This window comes from Lipotes vexillifer, unplaced genomic scaffold, assembly GCF_000442215.2.
Source record: "Lipotes vexillifer unplaced genomic scaffold, Lipotes_vexillifer_v1.1 scaffold935, whole genome shotgun sequence".
NCBI classification, from domain to species: Eukaryota; Metazoa; Chordata; class Mammalia; order Artiodactyla; family Lipotidae; genus Lipotes; species Lipotes vexillifer.
The window spans coordinates 3030733-3054859 of NW_006777895.1; the positions used below are offsets into that span (position 1 = coordinate 3030733).

Genomic DNA, 24127 nt, shown 5'->3' on the forward strand with positions numbered 1-24127 from the left:
CTGCAGGACCTGCGTTCAGGGCCTGGCCGTCCTGAGCTGTAAATGGGCCATGGAGGGGCCGAGTGGCTGCTGCTTGTGGCCTGGCTGGCAGCAAGAGGGCGAGTGGAAAGGCCATCGCGTACTGGGTTCGCAGTGCGGGAGGAGTCACCGGTGTCCTTTCTCTTTGATTTAGGTGGGTTCCCATCATCTGAGACTCAACAGAGGCCTGGAAGCCAACGCCCCTGCTTTCGACAGGTAGAGTTGTCCGGCCGCATCCTAAGTCTGTTGTCCTTCCTCCCATCAGACAGTAGTACAGGAGCCAGGGTGTCATGGGAAACGGGAGACCCCAAATCTGGAATCTGAATCTGCCTTTTACTTTGGTTCTTTATACAAAAAGGCAGCTTACAAAATGGAATTTTTACTTGCTCTCAGTTTTCCCTGAAGGTTCATTCATAAATGCTCAGGTAACACTTTGCAATTATTTTATCTTATCAGTTCCTTCTGCATTGAAGCTTTATCCATTTGTCCTGGTTAATAAGGGGTCATCTAAACTATAGGATATTTCTAAGCTGGTTTGTTTGTGTTTTTAAGGTAACATATTCCCAGGCTTTAAAAAGTCACAGTGTGGAAAGGTATAAAGGAAAACATAGAAGTACCCTAACTCCTAATTCCCACTGCTGGTTAGTTTTCTATATATCGTTCTAGAAACGATTCTGACTTATACATAGTTCTTTTTTTTTTTTTTTTGCTTCATTGGGTCTTCGTTGCTGCGTGTGGGCTTTCTCTAGTTGCAGTGAGCGGGGGCTACTCTTCGTTGCGGTGCGCGGGCTTCTCATTGCGGTGGTTTCTCTTGTTGCTGAACACAGGCTCAAGGCACATGGGCTTCAGTAGTTGTGGCTCGCAGGCTCAGTAGTCGTGACGCATGGGCTTAGTCACTCCGCGGTATGTGCGATCTTCCCGGACCAGGGCTCGAACCCGTGTCCCCTGCATTGGCAGGCGGATTCTTAACCAATGCGCCACCAGGAAAGTCCCCATAGTTCATTTTTTTAAAACACAGATTGGATCATTACACACTTACTGTTTTACAACTCGCTTAAGAAAAGCCATCGCTAACCTGAACTCTTGGTAAATTATACTTGAAATAGTTAATAGCTTTTTAAAATATTTGTTTTTTTACTCTAAATGTTAATTTTAAAATAATCTTAATGGGTAAATACTTCTCAAAGTAATTTTTTTTTAATTTACTTTATTATTTATTTACTTTTGGATGCGTTGGGTCTTCATTGCTGCGCGCGGCTTTCTCTTGTTGAGGCGAGTGGGGGCTGCTCTTCGTTGTGGTGCGCGGGCTTCCCATTGCGGTGGCTTCTCTTGCTGCAGAGCATGGGCTCTAGGTGCGCGGGCTTTAGTAGTTGTGGCTTGTGGGCTCTAGAGCGCAGGCTCAGTAGTTGTGGCGCATGGGCTTAGTTGCTCCGCGGAATGTGGCATCTTCCCGGACCAGGGCTCGAACCTGTGTCCCCTGCTTTGGCAGGCGGATTCTTAACCACTGCGCCACCAGGGAAGTCCTCAAAGTAATTTTTTTTAATGTTTGAATCATTCTAGCTGAAGCTTCATTTGGACTTTAAATTTGCTTGCAGCCTTCTTATTTACCTTAAGATTGGTGACACCAGCCCACCTGTGCCCCCCTAATTAGCATGTTACACACAGGGCACACTCAGCGCTGAGCAGCTCAGACTCCCCACCTGAGCAGGGCCTGCTCTGTCTGCACCTGTCAGACCTCAGGCCAGGATGCCCGGAGGGGCCAGGCCACACATGTTGTTTCTTCGGCAACCTTCCCCCGGGGCTTCCACATAGCATGGCTCCAGGGGCCGTGCACAGCCTACCGGCTGTGAGGAGGCCCTGATCTCCCAGATTTGATCCAGCCCTGCATCCTCCCCCTGGGAGGGACTGCAGACAGGGCAGGGCTGCCAGGAGCATGGCCCTGGGAGAATACTTCTTCATGGGGGCGGAGCCCTCGGCGGCTCGTCTTCAGCTGTCTGCAGAGGGACATAAACTGCCCACTTCAGGATCCACATCCCTCTACGCAGTGCTGTCCCTCCGAGTTAGTAAGAGAGTCCCTTTTTCTCTTATTGGGCTAAAAATGGTTCTTTTGTGATAATTAACTTTAAAAAATTCCATTTATGAGACAAACGTTATTGTAGAAATTTGGAAAATACAAAAAATGTTTAAAGAAGGAAAGAACTTAAAATCACATAAAATTCTACCACTTTTAACATTGTGGTGTGTTATTTTTTTCTCGTTTTAGATGTTAAGATTGCAGTATTAAATTAATTTTACATTTGCTTTTTGCATTGTGTATTTCCCCTTTTTAAAAATACTACATTTAAATATTTCTAACAGTATTAAAATTATAAAGTTACTTTTCAAAAGCTGCTGGTAAAAGACAAATATTAGAGTCTCTCCCTGCTATTTCAATATATGTATTTAAAAACAGTCTCTGGTACACAAAGAATTTTCCTAAAGACTGAAATTTCATTACACCTTCTGGTTGAGGTTAAACATCATGAAATGCAGCACTTAGATGAAAAAATTGGACCCTCAGGTTGATGCCTCCTACCAGGTTTCTGGTTCTGAGAAGGTACCAAGTGAAGTGGATTAACTTCAGAGATACGCACGTCACATTTATTAGGCTGTTAATAATGAAAGGCCAGATTAGCTGTTCTGGATTTAATGGAGGACTTTACAGAAAGTCCAGCGTATCCTCCACCTGATACCACGTGTGTTTAGAAGTCTGATGTGCTGTGTACTTTTGGCCAGTGCCTTTCATGGGGAACAGCTCATCCAGGACCTCCAGTGCCTGGCAGGTCCCCTCAAGGGCGGGGCCGTCAGCGTGTGTCGCGGGGACATGGCATCATGCGCGGCCCTGCTCTGTTGCAGGCACATGGTGCTTCTCAAGGAGCAATATGGGAAGCAAGTGGTCGTGAACCTGCTGGGGAGCAGAGGCGGAGAGGAGGTGCTCAACAGAGCCTTCAAGGTAACTGGCTTCCCCGCCTGGGGGGTTCAGGGAATGAGGGAGCCGAGGGGCCCCTGCTCAGGGCGGGCTTCCATGGGGACTGGGGACAACAGCCCTGCTTTCCCCATGTTGGGGGAGACTTTTTCCATCAGAGTATCAGCATTAGGTGACTTGGGCTACTGACAAATGCAGTTTAATTTTTGTAAAGCAGTGGTTGGGAGAATTTGCTCAAAATGAAAACAAAGCATCTCCCATCTCCAGCTGCATTTTCTCCACTGCGCCCCACTGGGGCATCGACCACTCAGGATGGCCAGGCCTTTCCCTGGCTCTCTTGGATGGACACACACACGCGTGAACGTACACATGCATGCACGTGCACACGTATGTTTGGGCTTCACCCCGTGCATCCCTGACCTGCTCGGGGAGCCAGAGTTCCCTCTTTCCTTGTTGGTCTGGCCCAGCTGCTGGCCAGCACCTTCTGGCACGTTCACACAGACACCCGCATGGCACTTGTGCCTAAGTGACTCTTCAGAGGCCCTGCTCGGTTTAAAGCAAGAAACCCTAGATAATTTCCTCCTGTGAACACGGAGCCTTCAAGTCATCCATCCTTGTCTGGGCTGCCCCTGAAAGCTGCTTCCTGTGTCCAGCTTTCCGTGGGCTCCCCGCGGCTTCCGGCACATGTTCAAGGGAGATGCATGGAGAAACCCTGGGGGGAGGGGGGAGCCGTGAGCAAAAGACTCCGCCCACCTCGCCTGCATCTCTCCGTTCCCAGTGCTCCCACGTGTATTCGGTCTACTGTAGACCAAGCTGCAGAATGAGCTGTGGGCTGTGGGCCTCCACAGTCCTTTCCCAGCAGCCCGTGCTCCCTGCTGAATGGGAAAAAAACACTGTGGTTGTTCAGAGCTCAGGGAAGCCCCTTATGGAGAGAGTTTGAAGTCACACCTCACTTCACGGAAGAGTGTTCCCTGTGGTGCTGGCCCCTGGCCAGTAGAAGCTGAATCCAGCTGGGTGCTTATTTCCCTCTGTTTAGGAAAGCCATGTGCTTGGAGCTGAGACTTTCTGGTGGCCAGTTTCACTTGGCCAGACCTGCTTTTCCTGTTTGGTTTGTTGCTATTGGCAACAAGCTTGCGAAGTTATCTCCACTGCCACCCATCTTGGCAGCCACGTTGGCAGTTTATTTTAAGGAAGAAGGGAAAAAAAAATCCCTCAAGAATTTTTCCCCTTTATGCCTTGATTTTGGGGAGAAGGTATCCTCAGCACACCCCCCTCAGCTGGTAGGCCCCTGCGCTGGAAAGGCAGGAGATGACTGCAGGCCTCTGGCCCAGCAGGGGAGACCAGACTCCCGGGCAGGTAGGAGGTAAGAGGTGGACCTTACCGGGAGAGACCTGGGTCATGGTCCCAACTGGGGTATCACATAGAAGGAGCTCCCCCTCAGCCTGTCAGCTCTGCCACGCTGAGGTCCACGCACAGGCAGCCGGCCTGTGACCCGTGGTTATCAGGCCACAGGGGACCAGGCACTTGCTCCAGATCATGAAGCCACCAAGTGTGAATGCTTCAGCTTGGCTGACCACTTCCCAACAAGACCTTGATGACGGCAGCTGCGCGTTGATTTGCTTCTAGCGCAGGAGGGACGGGCACTCAGTCCTCGGGACCAGATGGCCTGAAGCCTTCTAGTCCTTCAGAGTCACTAGTCTCTGGCTGGGCAAATGCTGGACAAGTCTGACCTGAAGCTGCACAGGAGGGTGTGGTTGGCGGTCCGAGGCTGGGTGCCCTGGGAAGGCAGTGGTTCATCCTTTGCCCCGGGGCTGCCTGGTGAGGGTGCTGAGGAGTTGCTGGCTGAGGCTCCTGGTGTGGAAGGCAGACCTCTGCCAGGGCACCACGCCTGCCCGTGCCCACCGGCCGTGCTTCCTCACGTCTGGCTCTGCCTTCAGTCTAGCTCACGTGCTGGAGCCGGGCCCGAGTGGGCCCTGAGCCCCTGTCTCCCCCACCCTGGAGTTTCACTGAGCTGTGCCTCCCCTCACTGGGCAGCCTGGAGGACTTGCCAAGGGACTTGGCCGCTTCTGAGCACACCCTCCCGGAGTCTTGGCTTGTCAGGATGGGACTGGTTACCAGGGCAACAGGAGCTGGATTATGAGCTCCGCAGCCTGCTGTGCTGCCCTGTACCTGGTGTGCCTGTGGCACTCGGGTGCCTGCAGAACAGAGCAGTCCTTCCCCGTGGGCATCCTCCAGAGAGCCCTCTGGGAGGTGATGTTGGTGCAGGGCCCTGGGCCGCCCCGGGGAGCCACACCCACTCTGGCTGTCTTTTGTCCAAGGTGGACCTTGTGCCCTTCTGCAGGCAAGATGCTCTTTGTGGTTTTGTCCCCAGGGCCTTTGTTCTGTGCTGCCCTTTCCGGGTCAGGGCTGGTAAACCACCGGGTCCACCGTAAGCCTTCAAGCTAAGCCCTGCACCGTGTCGAGTGACGCAGTCGGCCGCTCAGATGCCCTGCCACCCTCTCCCTTCCTTCCCCTTTCAGAAGCTGCTCTGGGCTTCTTGCCACGCCGGCGACACGCCTATGATCAACTTTGACTTCCATCAGTTTGCCAAAGGCGGGAAGCTAGAGAAATTGGAGAACCTGCTGAGGCCACAGTTGAGGCTGCACTGGGATGACTTTGATGTGTTCGCCAGGGGCAAGAATGTAAGTCCACGGTGAGTCTCACCTGCATCTTGTCGTCCCGCCGGGTGAGCTGCCGAGTGGCAGGGGCTCTGCCGGGAGCGTGCCCTCCCTCGCTGCTCCTACACTTGCAGTTTCTGGGCTGCAGGCTTGGTGATATCGGGCACCTTGGGTTCTGGCCTTCTTTCCCTTCCCACCGTCGGAGATGCTTGTGAATTTTGTGAGCAGATGATAAATCATGGTTTTCTGGCAAAATGTACTGATGGCGGGGACCGGGTTAACGGTGGAGCCATGGTGACCATATAACTTATCATCCGAACTGTGATGAAAATTAGCAAGAGTGAGGGGGGCAGCTGGCATAAACCCGATGGCCTAAGGGGACTGGGATGTGGATTCCCTGCTCAGAGTGGAGAAGGAAGTCCAGTTTCCGCAGGTTAGTACAGTTGATGCTCATTATTCATAGATTCCATATTTGCAGGTTTGCCCACTAGCTAAAGTTTATTTGTGACCCCAAAATCAAACTTTTGGAGCATTCACGGTCATTCACCAGACCTGCTCAGAACAGTGAGAAATTCGAGGCGCCTGCCGTGCACGTTCCCGGCTGAGGTGGGGCCAGGCCCCGCTCAGCCTTCTTGTTTCAACTCACCCTGCAAACAGGTGTTCCCGTGCCACCTGCTTGGTGCCACATCTTCGCTTTTTTGTGCATCTTGTCGCAGATTTCACTGTTTAAAGTGCCCCCCAGGTGTGGTGCTAAGTGCTGTCCAGGGTCCTAAGCCCAGGAAGGGTGTGACGTGCCTCACGGGAGAGAGTATGTGTGTTCGAGAAGTTTCGCTCAGGCACGAGTTACAGCGCTGATGGCCAAGACTTGATTGTGGATGAATCAACAATATGTATTAAATTAGGTGTCTTTAAACAGAGACACACATAAAACAAGGTTATGTATTGATTGCTTGATGAAAATATGTGAGCACAGGCTTGCGGGAACATAGCCCCCCAGGAGCAGTGGCTCAGCGTTCGCTGCTTTGCTGACAGTTCAGTTCGCTAACGGTTCACGCAACTTTCTAGAACGTAACTAGGGTGATGACGAGATTTGACTGTCTTTGTGACGGTCCTGGTGTGCAGGCTGCCGAGAGCGCGCTCTGGGCTCGGCCACCCCTCCAGCAGTGCTGGGACCCACCGCGCCGTGTACCTTTGGGGAGCAGCCCCTGCTGGGGTTTCCGTGGGAAAGACAAACAGCCTCGGATCCACCGGGCTGAGTAACTCTGGTGGCTTTGGGCTGCCCGGGTGGGCTCTAGTGGGCAGGCGGCCTACCAGGGAGGAGGTGAGGCGTTCTTTCTCGGGACAAGGCTCCTTGGGGGCCTGCGTCAGATGGGCCGTTGTGCCACGGGCAGTGCTCCTTCCAGCAGAACTTGTAACTTGTGTGTGTTGTTTCCCGAAGTTTTCAGAAAGGCACTTTGCGGATGAACTGTCTCGACTGCCTGGACCGAACCAACACGGTGCAGAGCTTCATCGCCCTCGAGGTCTGTCTCTCGGGCCATCTGTGTCCTGTCCTGTGCCTTCAGGGGGACGGGCTGGGCTCAGCACCCTTGTCAGCAAGATGAGGGAGGCCTCACTGGGCTGACGTTCCCACTGTGGGGAGGGGACAGTGACGTGTCCGGCATCTAGAGAGAGGTCTCCCTGGGTAGCTGGCTTGCCGATGCCGTGAGATGCCTTTGGCCTATCACAGGCACGCTTTCACACACTCTTTGGAATGCACCCCAGACATGGTGGCCCAAAGGTGCTACCATGGCCCAAAGGAGAAACGGTAGCCTTGGGTAGTGATTATTGTGAACGTTCCCTTAGAGGAAGGCAGGGTGAGACCGCCTGAGATGAGGCTGGGTTTGAAGCCTGGGAGGGAGTTAGAAGCCTGTGGTCTGCTGCCTGGGTGGCCTCTCCTGGCTGACCGCTGGGAGGAGGAGTGGGGTCCGCGCTGCCTGCCGTCCATCCCTTGCTGTCCTGTTTTGCGGGTAGTATGGGGGAGGGAGGTGGAGGGTGTCAGGAGGGCTGGGTATAGATAAAGCTGGGTGAGATGTAGAAGCCCCATTCTCTGCTGCGAGGGTACCTTGTCCTCTGGGGGGCACAGAGTCACCCACAGCAACCCTCTGAGTAGGAACTCACGGGGATGGCGCCTGGTGGTGTCCCCTGGGCGTCTGTGGGGCAGCTTCCGGGTGAGAAGTTGGTGACCACTGTCCCTTCCTCTCCCAGGTCCTCCACCTGCAGCTTGAGAGCCTAGGGCTGAATTCAAAGCCCATTGCCGACCGCTTCGTGGAGTCCTTCAAAGCCATGTGGTCTCTGAACGGGCACAGCCTGAGCAAGATGTTCACGGGCAGCCGGGCCCTGGAAGGGAAGGCCAAGGTAGGGGCAGACCGCGGGGGCCGGGGGGTGGGTGGTGCCCGTGCGGGCCCCTCTCACGGCCTTTCGTCCGGCCCGTGGCAGGTGGGGAAGCTGAAGGATGGGGCCCGGTCTGTGTCTCGCACAATCCAGTCCAGCTTCTTTGACGGGGTGAAGCAGGAGGCCATCAAGCTGCTGCTGGTCGGGGACGTCTACACTGAAGAGTCTGCGGACAAAGGGAGGATGCTGCTGGACAACCAGGCCCTGCTGGGTGAGGGGCTCCCGCTCTGCCTGGGGAGGCGTCCGGCTGCCCTGCCATCCAGAGGGCGGTGGTTGGGGGGTGCTAGCCAGCCTTCCCACCCCTCACGTCATCCCAGATGGTGGGTGGCAGGCGCCCCCCTGAGCTGCGGGGCAGCGGGAGGGAGCTTCTGTGCTCAGATCTGATCCTTGACTGTTCTCAAAGCGTCCATGTCTTTGAACGTTAACCCATCCAGGAATCTTTCTCAGCTTGAAAGTGTTCTTGGTCCCATTGCCAACTCTCATTTGTGGGGAGTCTTCCATGAGGGTGGCCTCCTGTTTCTATTACGGCCCCAGCGTGATCAGTCTCACGGTCTGACCAGCTGATCTAAGCAGCTTGCCGCTGTGCTTCGTATTTTAGGAGATGCTCAGCCGGGTGCAGCCACACGAGGAGGCAGAGGAGAGGCTCAGGAAAAAACAAAGTTAATACACTCACAGGTCCTAGAAATGCCACTCGGGACCACATGGAAAACGCCAGGGTGGTCAGGAGGCAGAAGGGCACTTAGGCCACAACCTTTATTGGGGTTTCCATAGGGAAGGCCAGGCAAGGTGTAGGACTGGCTAGTTTGAGTAACCGTGGGGACTTTGGGCTAGGGATGGGCTCTAGTTGGATGGTACCTGGTCCTAGGATGATTAAGGCAGAGGAACGTCACCTCCGGGGTGTGCCGGCCAGAAGGAGGAGGTACGGCTCTGGGTGGCTTGTTTGCGTGTAACAGGCTCTGGCTGAGTCTGAGAGTTGGCTTAGCCCCGGGAGGGGCAGTCTCTCCCCAGCCAGAAGGTCAGACACCACAATATACAGAAGATAAAAATGTGTCCCCAGGGCTTCCCTGGTGGCGCAGTGGTTGGGAGTCCGCCTGCCGAGGCAGGGGACACGGGTTCGTGCCCCGGTCCGGGAGGATCCCACATGCCGCGGAGCGGCTGGGCCCGTGAGCCATGGCCGCTGAGCCTGCGCGTCCGGAGCCTGTGCTCCGCAACGGGAGAGGCCACAACAGTGAGAGGCCCGCGTACCGCAAACAAACAAACAAACAACAAAAAATGTGTCCACAATACCAGCTGTCACTGTGGTTCCCGGTGCTTTTCTGGACTCACGTGAGAGCTCACTCTTCGACTTTTTAAATTTGCACCATTTCCAAACCGAGAGGCGGGGAGGAGTGGAGAGGGGTCCACTGGGGTCAGAGTCGATGTCTTTGAGTGTTAACTCATCCAGGAATCTTTCTCAGCTTGAAAGGGTTCTTGTTCCCATTGCCAGGTATCATTTGTGGGGAGTCTTCCAGGAGGGTGGCCTCCTGTTTCTGTTCTGGCCCCAGGACCCTGTAGAACTCTCCCAGGGATGAGGACACCTTCCGCTGTCAGGGGCAGGACTGTCACGATTCCCTCAGTAGCTAGAGGTTTCTTTTTTTCTTTCTTCTTTACTTGAGATATATTTGATATATAGGATTACATTAGTTTCAGGTATACAACATAATGATTTGATATTTGTATATGTTTCAAAATCATTACCACAGTAAGTCTAGTTAACATCATCACCACACATAGTTACAATTTTTTCTCTTGTGATGAGAACTTTTAAGAACTACTCTCTTAGCACCTTTCAAATACACAACACAGTATTGTTAACTGTAGTCACCACACTGTACATTATATTCCCAGGACTTATTTAACAGGAAGTTTCTACCTTTTGACCACCCACACCCCAACCTCTGACAACTGTTCTCTGTATCTATGAGTTCATTGTGTGTGTGTGTGTGTGTGTAAGATTTCTTATATAAGTGAGCTAGAGATCTCTTTGGGAAAATTGTAGTGGCATCTTATCCTGTAGAGCCTGTAAACATTATAGGGCTCATGGAAAACAAGGGCAGACCCAGCATTTTTCCTTAGAAAAATGTATAACTCTTGGTTTAGAAATTTTTGGTGTTTTTGAAAAGTTAGTTTGCCCACGCTTAAAATGACTTCACACCCCTTTTCTACTTTTTTTCTTCCATCATTGGGGGAACTCCTCTTTGGCTTCTGGTAGCCAAGGTGACATTTGTGTCAGCCCTTGGAAACAAGGCCAGCTCAATAAATGTGGAAAGAAGCTCTGAGTAGTACAGTGAGTCTTATTTCATAGCAAAGTAAACGTGATAGATATTTGGGCTAAGTCCCTAGTTTAAAAAATGGACTATATTTTGGCTGTCTAGAGGATGGACTTGGCTCAGAGTAATGATTTTTTAAACACTTAAGTCTGAGGTAAAACAAACAAAACATTTCAGGCATGCAGATTGGTAGGTGGAAAATGCAAAGATGGGTGTCAGACCCTTAAAGTTCCGTGTGTATATATTTAATATGGAAAGTTGCAGTGTCCCCTTGATTAAATTCCCACGGGATTGTGGTGTGACCGCCGAGGATGAGATTCCCTGTGATCTGATGTCACAGCCTCTGTGGCTCTGTTGGGAGAAGGGTGCGGAGGGGACATTATGGCAGAAGTGCCACAGGAAAGTGTTTGTGGGTGGTTTTTAGCCTCTTAGCAGCTTTATAAGGAGCATCCATTGGTCCATATAGATGGGATCGTGCATCCCCCTCTGACAGAGAGCCTGGCCATGTTTCTGGGGGTGTTGTGTGGGGATACGGGTACAAACATGGCCTTTCTGTGCCCCAACAGTGACTCCCAGGATCCTGCGAGCCATGTCGGAGCGCCAGTCAGAGTTCACGAATTTCAAGCCGGTGCGTGTCGCTGTGGGCACCTGGAATGTGAACGGAGGCAAGCAGTTCCGGAGCAACCTGCTGGGCACTGCCGAGCTGGCTGACTGGCTGCTGGATGCGCCCGTGTTTTCCGGAGTCTCTGGATTCCAGGGTGAGTGTGGCCGGGACAGGCCCCGGCTGCCGTCTCGCCTCGTCCGCAGGTGGACTTGGGAAGTTGGGTATTTGGCCTTCTCGCTCCTTGGGATGTTTAGAAAGCTCTGTGGAGGGTTAGACCAGACACGGGTTTTTTTTTTTTTTTTTTTGGCCGCGGCTTGCGGGTTCTTAGTTCCCCGACCAGGGATCAAACCCAGGCCCTTGGCAGCGAAAGTGTGGAGTCCTAACCACTGGACTGCCAGAGAATTCCCTGTGTACCTTTTAAGAATAAAACAATTCCAAGGTTGACACCTCACCTTTTGTCTTATATCGTGCAAGGTAATATTTAATGGCCTGAGAACTCAGGATTCAAACACGTACTTTTTCTTCAGTCAGTGTTTATGTCGGGGTTTCGCTTTTTCCCGCTCACTTGGATTCTGGAAAGACTCGTGGTCTGGTTCCCTGCCTGTTGATGTGCGGTGGAGGTTGGGGTCATCTCTGCTTACATACCTTGATCGACAGCTGTCCGGGACGGTGCCCAGAGCCCCATCCTCGCTCTCTGTGTGCTGTCCGCATGGGGCAGGGGGTTGGGGGCAGGGTAGCTCGAGTACCTTGTTCTGAGTCACTGGGATGCCTCAGGCAGCTGAGCGTCAGGACACATCTGGAGGCAGGCAGCAGGTGGCTGCAGGGCTTCTATTAACCTAAGATTCCCTGTTAAAGGGGACAAAGAGAGAACGGATGAGCAACACTTCTGCTTGCTGTGCTTCCTGTAAACCAGGCATTTCTGGGTCAGATTTCATCAGAGCAGGTCCCAAGCAGGGCTGGACATCCCCTTCTCTGACCACCAGGACAACAGTACCCTGGGACAGGACCACGGTCAGACGTGATCCCGGCAAGGCTGGCCCAGCGCTGTGAAAAGTACTGAGGGACACGAACAAGTATGACAGTTCTGCCCCCTGGCAACTTAGGGTCTGGTTGGGGGTGGGCGGCGTCTGCTGCGTGTGGAAGTTATCGGTCCAGGCACTCTACACGTGTTCTCTGATTTACGCTTTACGACCACCCTGCGAGGTGGCCGCTACCATCCCTTTTGCAGAGCAAGCAGCAGAGTTTGGAGAGGTTAGTGACACACCCAGGATGTAGCCAGGGAAGAGCCGTGGGCACAGTGGGAGCTGGAAGGAGGTTGGCGCATGGAGCTCACCACGTGGTCTGGTGGGGTCATCCAGGCCGTAGGCCAGCACAGGCCTCCGTGGGTCTGACTTCCCTCGTCTTCTGCTTGTTCTGCAGATGACAGCAGCCCAGCTGACATATTTGCCGTGGGGTTTGAAGAGATGGTGGAACTGAGCGCAGGGAACATCGTCAACGCCAGGTAGGCGGCCAGGCGTGGTGGGGTGGGATCCTGAGCCGGGAGCCTCTGCACTTCTGACTGACCTCACGGACATAAGCCTCTCCCTTCCTCTCTCTTTGCTGATTAAGGAAATAGAAGGAAGGGTGGGTTAGGCTCAGTACTCCATGGGTGCTGTTGTCTCGGCCATGTGTCCAGGCTGATTCACGCTGCGAGCTGGCATGTGTGAGCCCCGAGGGCATGGGCCGGGCTGGGCGGGGGGCTGACTCACATTTCCTGTGTGTGAGTGTAAGAAAGAAACAAAGGAAAGAAAACCACTGGATTAACATTTGGTGTGAGGTCAGCTGGACTCTTTCTTTCCTAGTCTATTTCAAGGTACTTTCTGAACAAATAATAAAACCTGGTTCTCTGGAGGTCTTATGAGCAAGGCCCTGTGCTGGGGTTCAGGTGGCAGGTGTTGGGTGGGGCACATGTTTGATGTATACAACACAACCAGAAATATGCGGATAGCCCATTGCAGGGATTAAGGCTCACATGGCACTAATGCAGGAGCGCAGGCAGCATGATGTCAATAAAGAACCAACTAAGGGCTAGAGGAGTTTATAGGTGGGAGAGCCTGCTTCCAGCTCACGCTAAACAGCATCCTTCTTTTCTGCAGTACCACCAACAGGAAGATGTGGGGTGAGCAGCTTCAGAAAGCCATCTCACGCTCTCATAGGTATATTCTCTTGACTTCGGCACAGCTGGTGGGCGTCTGTCTTTATATCTTTGTACGTCCGTACCACGTCCCCTTCATCAGGTAAGAACATTTCGCTTACGAACATCTGGGGGAACACGGGATTGTTTGATTCTGACTTCCTTCCCCCCACCCCCTTCCTGCAACAGGAATCAGGACCTGCCATTAATTTAGATAAATGTAACAAAAGCCCCAAGGAAAAATCAAGCTGAATAGAATATTGTCTAGCATTTAAAAAGCCACAGTGGGAACCTTCTAGCTCAGGAAGCTGGACCCTTTTAGAAAGAGTGGTTCATGATCGTTGTTACCCAGGCTCAGTTTTGCACAAGGAAAGGGATTCCTTGCTGAAATGTTTGACAGGAAACCTCTGACCAAGAGCTGGGTAACTCATCAGGAAATGCCAATTCTTTTGTCTCTTTTTAAAAGAAATTCTAGATAAGATGTGTGGGCAGAAAGCCTCTACCACTGTCACCCCATTACCGGGTCTCCAAAGTGACAGCTTTGTGAATGTTAGAAAGGGAAAAAGCTTAGGAAAAGCGTGTCTTTTAGGAGAGCCCGTGCGTGTGTGTGTGTGTGCGCGTGTGTGCGTGCGCGTCTGTGTGTGTGTGTGTGCGCGTGAGTGTGTGCGTGCATGGGGGTTTTAAGGTTTGGGAGGAGCACACATTGCTCCCTGGTCCCATTCATGTTGTTGGAACACGCTCTGGTCTTTGTCTTTGCCTGCACCAGAGAGAGAGATACTTGGAGAGCATGGCCGTGCTCTGTGCTCGTAATCCTCTTCTGTGGCCTTTGGGAGATGGTAAAGTGTTTGTCCCCCAACTGTTTGCTGCGACAGTCTGGCAGTGTCCACAGTGAGTGGGTAAAAGTCAGTTACGGTCAGAGTAGAGGTGAGGTTAGGGTAGAGGTCAGAGATAGAACATGAGGAAGAGAGTGATGCCAAGGGGCTCCAGATTTCCCAGGTGCCAGCTAAGGTCCCAACACCTGTGTCCCTTTAGCCTCAAGCTCGCACACTGTTGGCAGGTTGTCCCCATACCTTGTCTGTTGGGTGACAGTCCCAGGGAACAGGTGAAGGCTTCAGCCCCTGGTCCCGTGGACCTACGCACTCACCTGTGTGCATTGTAAGCTGGCATTTTAATGCCAGGCGTCTGCTTGGAAACCACCCGCCCAGCCCAGCATAGGTAACTGGATGGTTCCTGTTTTTTCAAATGTGTTGATTACCTGATGGCACCCCCTTGTTACCCAGCTCAGTTTTGCACAAGGAAAGGGATTCCTTGCTGAAATGTTTGACAGGAAACCTCTGACCAAGAGCTGGGTAACTCATCAGGAAATGCCAATTCTTTTGTCTCTTTTTAAAAGAAATTCTAGATAAGATGTGTGGGCAGAAAGCCTCTACCACTGTCACCCCATTACCGGGTCTCCAAAGTGACAGCTTTGTGAATGTTAGAAAGGGAAAAAGCTTAGGAAAAGCGTGTCTTTTAGGAGAGCCCGTGCGTGTGTGTGTGTGTGCGCGTGTGTGCGTGCGCGTCTGTGTGTGTGTGTGTGCGCGTGAGTGTGTGCGTGCATGGGGGTTTTAAGGTTTGGGAGGAGCACACATTGCTCCCTGGTCCCATTCATGTTGTTGGAACACGCTCTGGTCTTTGTCTTTGCCTGCACCAGAGAGAGAGATACTTGGAGAGCATGGCCGTGCTCTGTGCTCGTAATCCTCTTCTGTGGCCTTTGGGAGATGGTAAAGTGTTTGTCCCCCAACTGTTTGCTGCGACAGTCTGGCAGTGTCCACAGTGAGTGGGTAAAAGTCAGTTACGGTCAGAGTAGAGGTGAGGTTAGGGTAGAGGTCAGAGATAGAACATGAGGAAGAGAGTGATGCCAAGGGGCTCCAGATTTCCCAGGTGCCAGCTAAGGTCCCAACACCTGTGTCCCTTTAGCCTCAAGCTCGCACACTGTTGGCAGGTTGTCCCCATACCTTGTCTGTTGGGTGACAGTCCCAGGGAACAGGTGAAGGCTTCAGCCCCTGGTCCCGTGGACCTACGCACTCACCTGTGTGCATTGTAAGCTGGCATTTTAATGCCAGGCGTCTGCTTGGAAACCACCCGCCCAGCCCAGCATAGGTAACTGGATGGTTCCTGTTTTTTCAAATGTGTTGATTACCTGATGGCACCCCCTGTACTTTGCAGGAGAGCCGTGTGGGATGGGGTTGGGGGCGGGGAACTCCATGCTGCTCCTGCCACAGCAGCGAGACCGGCAGCGGAGGGCTGGGGTGGAGGTGATTCAGCTGCATGATGCTTTGTGGGGTGCTTATGTGAGCACCTCGGGGCTGGGGCCACGGGAGCTCACTGCCACGGGGCAGCTGCCCACGATGAGAGGAGGGTCAGGAGTGATGCGGAGCTGATGGCAGTCCCGCTGTCCCTGTGCGGCCTGGCCGCTGAAGATGGGATGAACCAGCCTCTGAGCCGATGCTTTTGAGGCTCTCAGATCCGCAAGCCTCGCGCTGCCGCCCGGATCTTCTCTGTAGCAAAGCTGCTCATGCTTTGCCTTCGGAGCCACTGAGAGGCCCCCCACGTGTGCATTCTCTGTTCCAGGGACGTGGCGATTGACACAGTGAAGACGGGCATGGGGGGAAAGGCGGGGAACAAGGGCGCCGTGGCCATCCGCTTCCAGTTCCACAGCAGCAGCTTCTGCTTCATATGCAGCCACCTGACGGCCGGGCAGTCCCAGGTGAAGGAGAGGAACGAGGACTACAGGGAGATCACCCAGAGGCTGAGCTTCCCGATGGTGAGCAGCGAGGCAGTGGCGTGTGAGCCCCCCTGCTCGGGTCCGCCCCACACACGGTTTCCTGAGCTGCTAACATGGGCAGGCGGTGGCGATACGACCGTAGGAGGGTCCCTGCCCCTGGGGGCTCAGCAGTGGTGGCAGGGAGATGACCAGGGGTGCTGCAGTAGCGGTGAGCAGGGAGTCCGGCTCAGGAGTGTTCTGCCTCCTGTATCTCTGTGTGTTTCCTGAATGTCCCGACGTGCCCTGCGTTTTCTTATTCTAATTCAACTGTATGCAATGGGGAAAGAAAACCGGTGCGTCCATGCTTTGTCCACGTTGGTGAAGAACATTTGAATCCAACCAGTATAAGACTTGGTTTTCTTGAGACTCACACATACATTCTCTTGTGGCTCAGAAGAGAATACACGTTTTTGAAACCAGTGAATTCTTGGCTCAGGAGCTCTGGATCCTGGTATGGTCTCACGGTTGCCAATACCACGCGTCGTGCCGCCCTCTAGTGGTGGTCCAGAGGTTTTCATTCTGAAGCCGGGGGATCTTTTTGAATTCAGATTTGAATGTTTTCCTTTCTGTGCAAAGATGATGGTCCCGCACACCTTCACCCTGGTGCAGACACCTATTTCCCAGCAGTGAGGGTAGACTTTAGCAGTTCCTGCCACACGTTCTGCCCGTGCCTGAGACAAGGTTGGCTGGGTCATGGAGCTCTTCTATGTGAGGCCAGATCCCTTAAAACTGACATCCTGTTCACTGGGCTGCCCTCAAGGCAAAAATTCCTTAGTTTTCATTAAGAATTGCTGTAATCCTTGTTGGAGGTTTTATGTCTTGGATTATAAAATAAATGAGTTAGGAAATTTGCAATTGTAGTTTTCCAGATTATGTAGGGCTAATATTTTCTTTGTGGGTCTTTGTAGTGAAAAAAGAAAAGTCCAACCCATCTCACTTAAAAAGTGCTGTTTCAAAGTAGCAAACATGGGACACATTTAAAATAATTAAAGAGTTTATACTATAGCTTTTTTCAACAGAAATATTGACGGTATCTATAAGGTAATACCCTGTACCTGATCAGTAGAGTAGCCACTAGCCACAAGTAGGTATTTAAATGTAAAATAACTAACATTAAATAAAACTAAAAATCCCTCGGTCACACTGGCCACATTTCAAGTGTTCGATGGCTAGATGTGGCTGGTGGCTCTTGTTCTGCACAGCACAGGTAGAGAACATTTCCATCACTACGGAGTGTTCTATTAGGCAGTGATGCTCTGCACATTTATTTTATTTGGTTGTGATAATTTCAATCTTTTGTATAACGGAAACAGATTTTGGAGCTTGGCAGATCTGAGTTCATGTCTTATCTTTATCATGTACTAGCGGTGTAACCTTCAGCAAAGTTTCTGAACTTCTTTTTTTAATCTGTAAGAGAGAGCTTCACAGGGCTGCTGGGAGAACAGTGTGCCCCAGAACAGAGCCCAGCATTGTAGACAGCTGATATCGTGCTGCTATTGTTGTTGTGATTCCTGGGGAAGGGAGGGGAAGATGCCACAGCTCTCCAGGGCTGCCCTGGGCAAGATGGGGGAGAGAGAGAGGTGGAGGGTCACAGGATGAAAGTGTATGAAATCCACCAGGTTTTACGAAGTTGCGTGTCCTGAGCATTTATACTTATTTCCTTAAACCTCATTCTCGTAACACTGAATGTTTGGGCAGTTCGTCTCAGGATACAGACATAACAAAGCAGGGGTACATCCTGATGGCTGAGATCTACTCGGCAGAGTAAATACCAATATTGGTAGTCATGCTTCCTCTGTTAGAGTTGGAGCTTTCTCCAGACCACTCAAAAACACTATGTAAAATTTGAAAATTAAGCCATGTGAAAGTCCCTCAGTAAGTTTATGGGATTAGTGAAAAATGAGATGCTCTAGCAGACTTTTTTCTTCTTAAGTAACATTTTAAGAAAAACACATCTGCTATCATCTGTACGGTGAGTTTATTTTTCTTCCTTCTCCCACCTTCCTTGCAATGGGCCGAATCATCTTTTTTTTTTTTTTTTTTTTTTTTGAGATGCTCTAGCAGACTTTTTTCTTCTTAAGTAACATTTTAAGAAAAACACATCTGCTATCATCTGTACGGTGAGTTTATTTTTCTTCCTTCTCCCACCTTCCTTGCAATGGGCCGAATCATTTTTTTTTTTTTTTTTTTTTTATGACTTAGGGAAGAAACATTTTTTCTCACGATTATGTGTTTTGGTGCGGCGATTTCAACTACCGCATCGATCTCACTTACGAAGAAGTCTTCTATTTCGTTAAACGCCAGGACTGGAAGAAGCTGCTGGAATTTGATCAGCTACAGCTACAGAAATCAAGTGGAAAAGTAAGTCGTGCTTTCAAAATAGTTTTTAACACCTGCTGCAACATGGAATAGCTTCTGCTAAATGTTCACGCTAGCATTTGCGAATTAAGCTTCATGCGTGAATTTAACTGATTCTGATAATGGTAAAAAAAGGTGTCTGGCGTAAGAAGTTAGAGAAACGTGAGTGTCCATCCACACTCACGTCCTGTTCCTCCTTTCAGTGGCCACGGTCAGGGTCTGTGTCTTCTCATGCCCAGGGGGGCCATTGCTCTATGATAGGACACTGGACACACGTAAGCCACCGCAGGAGCTCAGGGCGACAGGAGCCTCTCTGCCCACGCTCTGTGGTTGGAGGGGGGGGGTCAGCTGTCCCTCCTTCACACAAGCTGAGCCCTGGTCCAGCTGTGCTCAGTTTGAGTCCAAGCTGCTTCAGGCAGCCCCATGTCAGCATCTGAGCACATGGCCGGTGAGGCTGGTGGGTGTGATGTATGCAGTCCACGTGCCCTGTACTCAGGGTGACGCTCGTATGGATGGCTGTGTGTCAGGTACACTAAACCAGCAGGTGACACACTAGATTCTGCTCAAAACATTTTATTTTGGTGATATCTCTGTTTCTTGTTAGTGAACATACTAACAAATAAATTAATTTAATACACTAACAAGATCTAATACACTTTACACACCAATTTGTACACATAATCCTCAAGACCATCCTACAGATTAGGTATCACACCCATTTTATAGATAAGAAGACTGAGGCCAAGGTCAAACACCGTGTCCAAGGTCACACAGTCAGTAAACAGAGGCATGGCAGAGCCTAAGACTGTCACGCTTCCGATGAGACTTCCCCTCCTTGACCTGGTGTGGTCTTTTAGTGCCTCCTTAGGCCATGATGTAGTAGGGAAGATTCAACTATAGAATCTGTCCTCAGTTCTTCAGGGCCACACTGGCTGGCCCCCCCATGACTCAAAACTTATCTTCTCTCCCACGTGAAACTGTTTGTTGTTTTGGTGCCTGTTTGCTTCCTAGCAGGACAGGCTGAGGGGAGGGAGGCACAGCTAAGTTCCATTTATGGAAACTGCAGCGGGTTAGATGGTGCAGGCAGGGAGGTTGAGTCTCCTCCTGCAGTGAGATCTGGATGTTCCTCGAGGTTTTCTGTCGCCCCCCCTCAGTGACACAGGTCGCTGGGGGTGGCCAGAGGGCAGAGTAGCCACACCACTCCTCCCTGCAAAGGGTCTCTCTCCCTTCCTCCTGCCAGTATTCTCCACACCCTTCCCCTCGGGTGCTGAGTGAATGTCTGTTCCTGGGTCTTCCCGCAGCATCAGGGCTGGACCAGGGCTAAGTGAAGACGGAGGAGGGCCGGGCTTCAGTTCTGGGCTGCTTTTTACCCAATTGGTTTTGTTAACAAATATGGATCAAGGCCTTGCCGGGGCTGGGCCAGGCGTTCCCCTCGGCCTGTGCCTGTCAGTGTCACCCGGCTGCTGACAAGCAGGCGTGTGACAGATCGGGCGGTGAGGTTGGTGGGAGACCCAATGGTGTGTAAGTCAGCAGAACAAAGTGATAATCATCATTTTTTTGGCCAATTAAAAGGCACACATATGTCCAGTTTTTGACATATTTGCAAATATGATGTAGCTTCTGTTACTTTAGGAATAAAAAACCACTCTGGAACGTGCCTTCTATTTGCATGTAATGTACATGATGTAGGAGAACTACGAGGGCCCTGTGACTTCTCCCAACAGATCTTTAAAGACTTTCACGAAGGCACCATTGACTTTGGACCCACCTACAAGTATGATGTTGGCTCTGCTGCCTATGACACAAGTGACAAATGCCGCACCCCGGCCTGGACGGACAGGGTCCTGTGGTGGAGGAAGAGGCATCCTTTTGACAGAACAGGTGCCTGAGATATGTGTGCTTTCAGAGCTGGGAGAGGGCAAGTGATCAGTACCATAGAAGGAAGATCACTTTTCTTTAGTCCAGCGCTCTTTGTTATATAAATAACAATTCTCTGGATAACCCAGAGCTACTCAAAAGTCATCCCAGATGTTAGCCCTAAGCTTTGGGAGTTGTATTTTGGGGGAGCTCCCCTCTGGCTTCTTTCTAGAGACTCTGCTCCTGGTTCCCCCAATCCCTGCCGCACGGCTGTCCCCCTACACCACCCTGCCACCTTTTGTTCCTGGCAGGGGTGAGGAGAGAGGCTACAGCTTTTCCTCTCTGGCGCTTCTGCCTCTCACACTCATGCCTTTTTTCCAGCCCATTTTGTTCAGCCGAACTCTTATCTGCTTAAAGCCCCAATTCCAAATCAAATATGAGTGAGACACAGGAAAGATGAGAGTTTTGTTTTGTTTTTTTTTATCAATTAGTAGTCTATCATGTTTTGAACAATTATTGATACCCAGCTAGGAAGTGCAGTTTGTTTAAAATTCGAATGCCTATAAACTAACACATAAACAACTAAGCTTTTCTGGTGAGACGGATGCTGAGATTTCAAAGCCCAGAAATCTCACCTGCAGATTGGGAAGATGTGTTTTTGTTCAGATCACTTTTGTGGACATCTAAGCAAGAGGCTGGATGCCTTCAGGTTCTTAGTCTCTGCATCTCCTGCTGTACAAAGAGCTGCAGCTCTCCTGTTTCCCATGGGCCTGAGGCAAAATCCCCGCAGCAGCGATTTCTGTGTTCTCACCCAGTTTGCCCGCTGGGGAGGAGTTTTTACCCCAGGCCCCAAGGCCACTTTGACAGGGTTTCAAGCCCAGGGGGTTAGAACGACTGAGTCTGAGATAGGAGGTGGTCCATGATGCAGCTCCCTGGTGCACGTGTCTGTAATTGGCATTCATGAATGTTGATACAATTTTGTGTTGTATGTGTGTCTCTTGATTGGAATCCCCGTGAGTAGCTGGAGAACTCAACCTTCTAGACAGTGATCTGGACGCTGACACCAAAGTCGGACATGCCTGGTCTCCTGGTGCCCTCAAGTATTATGGCCGAGCAGAGCTGCAAGCGTCTGACCACAGGTATGGTCCTGGCTGCCGTGGACACATCCTCTGCTGAGGAAGGCGGGGTCAGCTGCTCCCCGCAGAGAACGGACCTGCCTTCCCTATCCGAATGCGTGTGTGTGTGTGTGACACACAGTAAAGAGCAAAGAACAGTATGACAAGTAGCTGTGTACTTGCCACTAAGAATTAATCACTGTTAACATTTTGTCATTGCTCCACGTCACAGGTAACATCTATTATGAAAATTGCGAAGACATAACCTGTGGTATTTTATGTCTCTTAAATTCTGGTACATTATGTCATCGTGCAACTTGCTTTTTTTGTTACTTACCATTTTTGAGATACAGTCACGTCATTACTAGAGATCTGACTCTTCCATTTGTAAACGCTGTCCGGTATTCCGCTAAATATATCCACGCGATTTACCCATTCATCTACCGATGAATATTTTTCCCAATGTTTCATTGTTACAAACACCATAGGGTTTTACAGTGCTGCATTCAGGGTTTTGGATGCTCTGAGCTGTTGCTTTAGCCTAGTGCCTTGTGGATTAAGGATGGAACACAGCAGCAGAGGTCTGTCAGCTCGGCATGCACCGGGGCTGGCCACAGAGGGAGGTTATTCTTGTAGAACATCTTTAAAGACAGAAGATGGCATTTGACCTTCCCACGGCTGCTACCAAAACTATCATGTCAATTTCAACTTTTACAAGAAAAGAAATTAAGAAAGAGACCTGGTGGTGAGCAGTTGGTCAGTCACTAGGTCGAAATCTTTCGATGCTTCTGATTTTTTGAGAAAGCTGCTGTTGCAAATACATACCTAGAAATGAGCGTGGGGAAATCTACAGATGTATGACTTTCAGGTTTGCTAGTTCAGTGAGTATATTTAGAAGCATTCATTTAACCAGTATTTATTGGGGGGCCTTATATTGATATATAGGCCCTGTTCCTGGCACTGAGGAAAAGCAGTGAACAAAACAGATGATACCATGCTCTCAAGGAATTTTCTAGTGAGGACAGACAGACAAGAAACAAGTGCCATGAATGAAAAAAAAAAGTAGTGGCCGGAGTCAGTCAAGGGGTTGGTGCTATTACATACCCAGCGTTCAGGGAAGGTGCCTCTGGTGACCTTGGAGCCGAGACCTGAAGGAAATGAGAGTGGGAGCCATGTGGGTATCAGGGAGAGAGCATTCCAGAGCGGGAGTGTGGAGAACATCTAGGAGTTTGGAGAATAGAGAGGCTGGAGAGAGAAGAGTGAGGGGAAGAGTCATAGGAAACGAGGTGAGATGAACAAGAGTCAGCCTGCGTGGAACCCTGTGGGCCATAAAAAGGACATTGGGTTTCACTCTGAGCGCAGTGGCATTGTGTGGCCAGGTTAGAACAGAGTCACCTGAAGAAACTCCAGCGGGGCCAGCATGGAAGGAGGGAGGCAGGGAGGAAGCTAGGGACGGGGTGGCCTTGGGCCAGCGTGGTCGTGGGTTGCCATGGTGAGCAGTGGTAGGTTCTGGGTAGGTTTTGAAAGTGGAGCCAGCAGAACTGGCTGATGGAGTGGATGTGGGTGTGAGAGACGAGGTGAGGATGACTCCAGAGTTTTTGGCCTGAGCAGCTAGAAGGATGGAGTAGCATTTACTTAGCTGGGAAGACTGGGCAGTGCGGATCTGAGCATCCTGGTTTGAGACGCATCTTAGACATTTATTGATTTTTCTAATTACAAAACCAGAACATCTTGGTTCTTGACAATTAGGGGAAATATACACAGACAAATCATCCATCATCCCATGCTCTGAGACCACGTCTGGTGACAGTTCGTTATGCGTCTTTCCACCGCATTTTCCACGTACATTTTGCACCGAAACACTAACCTGTGTGTAGTGTGTGCTCATGTGCATGCAAGCTTGTAGATGTTTAAATGTGGATAAGAAAACTAGGATTATGTTATGTGAACTGTTAGCGTTTGCTTTCTTACTTGCTACATTCATTTTTTTAATTAAGCTTTTTACTGTGAGGTAGTTACAGACTCGCGTGCAGTTATAGGGAATAACGTAGGGGTCCTGTGCACACTTTACCCAGCTCCCCACAGCGGTAAGACCCTGTAATCTACAGCGCAGTGTCACACCCAGACATTGACTTCGATATGGTCGGGACAGAACGTCTGTCACCCCGGGGACCCTCGTTTCCCTCCCTCCCACACTCCTTCCTAACCCCTGTCAACCACTCCTCTTTTCTCCTTTTCCAGCATTTTGTCATTTCAAGAATGTTATAAAATGGAACAGAATTGGGGGACTGGCTTTTTTCACTTGGCACGATTCTCGGGAGCTTCTTCCAGCTGCTGGTGTGTCAGTAGTTGGTCCCTTTTCATTGCTGAGTGAGTCAGGCTGCCTTCCCGTGTCCGTACCCACTTTCATCAGAGATGCTCCGCTTCGAACACAGGCTCCTCGGGAAAGTTTTTCTCCCACAGAAAGTTTTTAAAAAACCCTCAGCGCATATTCCTGTGTCAGATTTTTCTCCGTCTTCCTTTTTCTTGCTTCTAGAGGCAAAAAAAAAAAAAAATCTAATGATAGTCATATGAATTTGGGGGGATACTACTGATCTACCACCCATATCTCTTAATTTTTTCAGTGTTCCCTGGTTTTAAAGGTTGCCACCGTATTATATGCTATTTTGTATTATGCTTTGTTTCCACCTAATATTTTAAATGTCTTCAGTAAGATTACATAATTCTCATAAGAAAGGATTTTCTAAATTTTTTGTAGAGTAAACCCATCCCTGTATAAAAATTACAATAAGGTTTGTATTATTTCCTGCTGTTCTGGTTTTCTGTGTATGTCGA

General features: G+C 50.6%; 1 protein-coding gene across 1 annotated transcript in view; it reads left to right on the forward strand.

The window, feature by feature from the left end:
* The window catches only part of SYNJ2 (synaptojanin 2), a 99177-nt gene that overhangs the window by 63239 nt on the left and 11811 nt on the right, over positions 1-24127 (forward strand). The window contains exons 6-18 of the mRNA XM_007451352.1: positions 173-234; positions 2914-3010; positions 5503-5675; positions 7079-7160; positions 7885-8034; positions 8116-8281; positions 10946-11137; positions 12403-12484; positions 13119-13259; positions 15770-15962; positions 18165-18323; positions 20045-20201; positions 21199-21316. Of these exons, the coding sequence (XP_007451414.1) occupies positions 173-234; positions 2914-3010; positions 5503-5675; positions 7079-7160; positions 7885-8034; positions 8116-8281; positions 10946-11137; positions 12403-12484; positions 13119-13259; positions 15770-15962; positions 18165-18323; positions 20045-20201; positions 21199-21316 (1772 nt within the window). The remainder of the gene's footprint in view (positions 1-172; positions 235-2913; positions 3011-5502; positions 5676-7078; positions 7161-7884; positions 8035-8115; positions 8282-10945; positions 11138-12402; positions 12485-13118; positions 13260-15769; positions 15963-18164; positions 18324-20044; positions 20202-21198; positions 21317-24127) is intronic.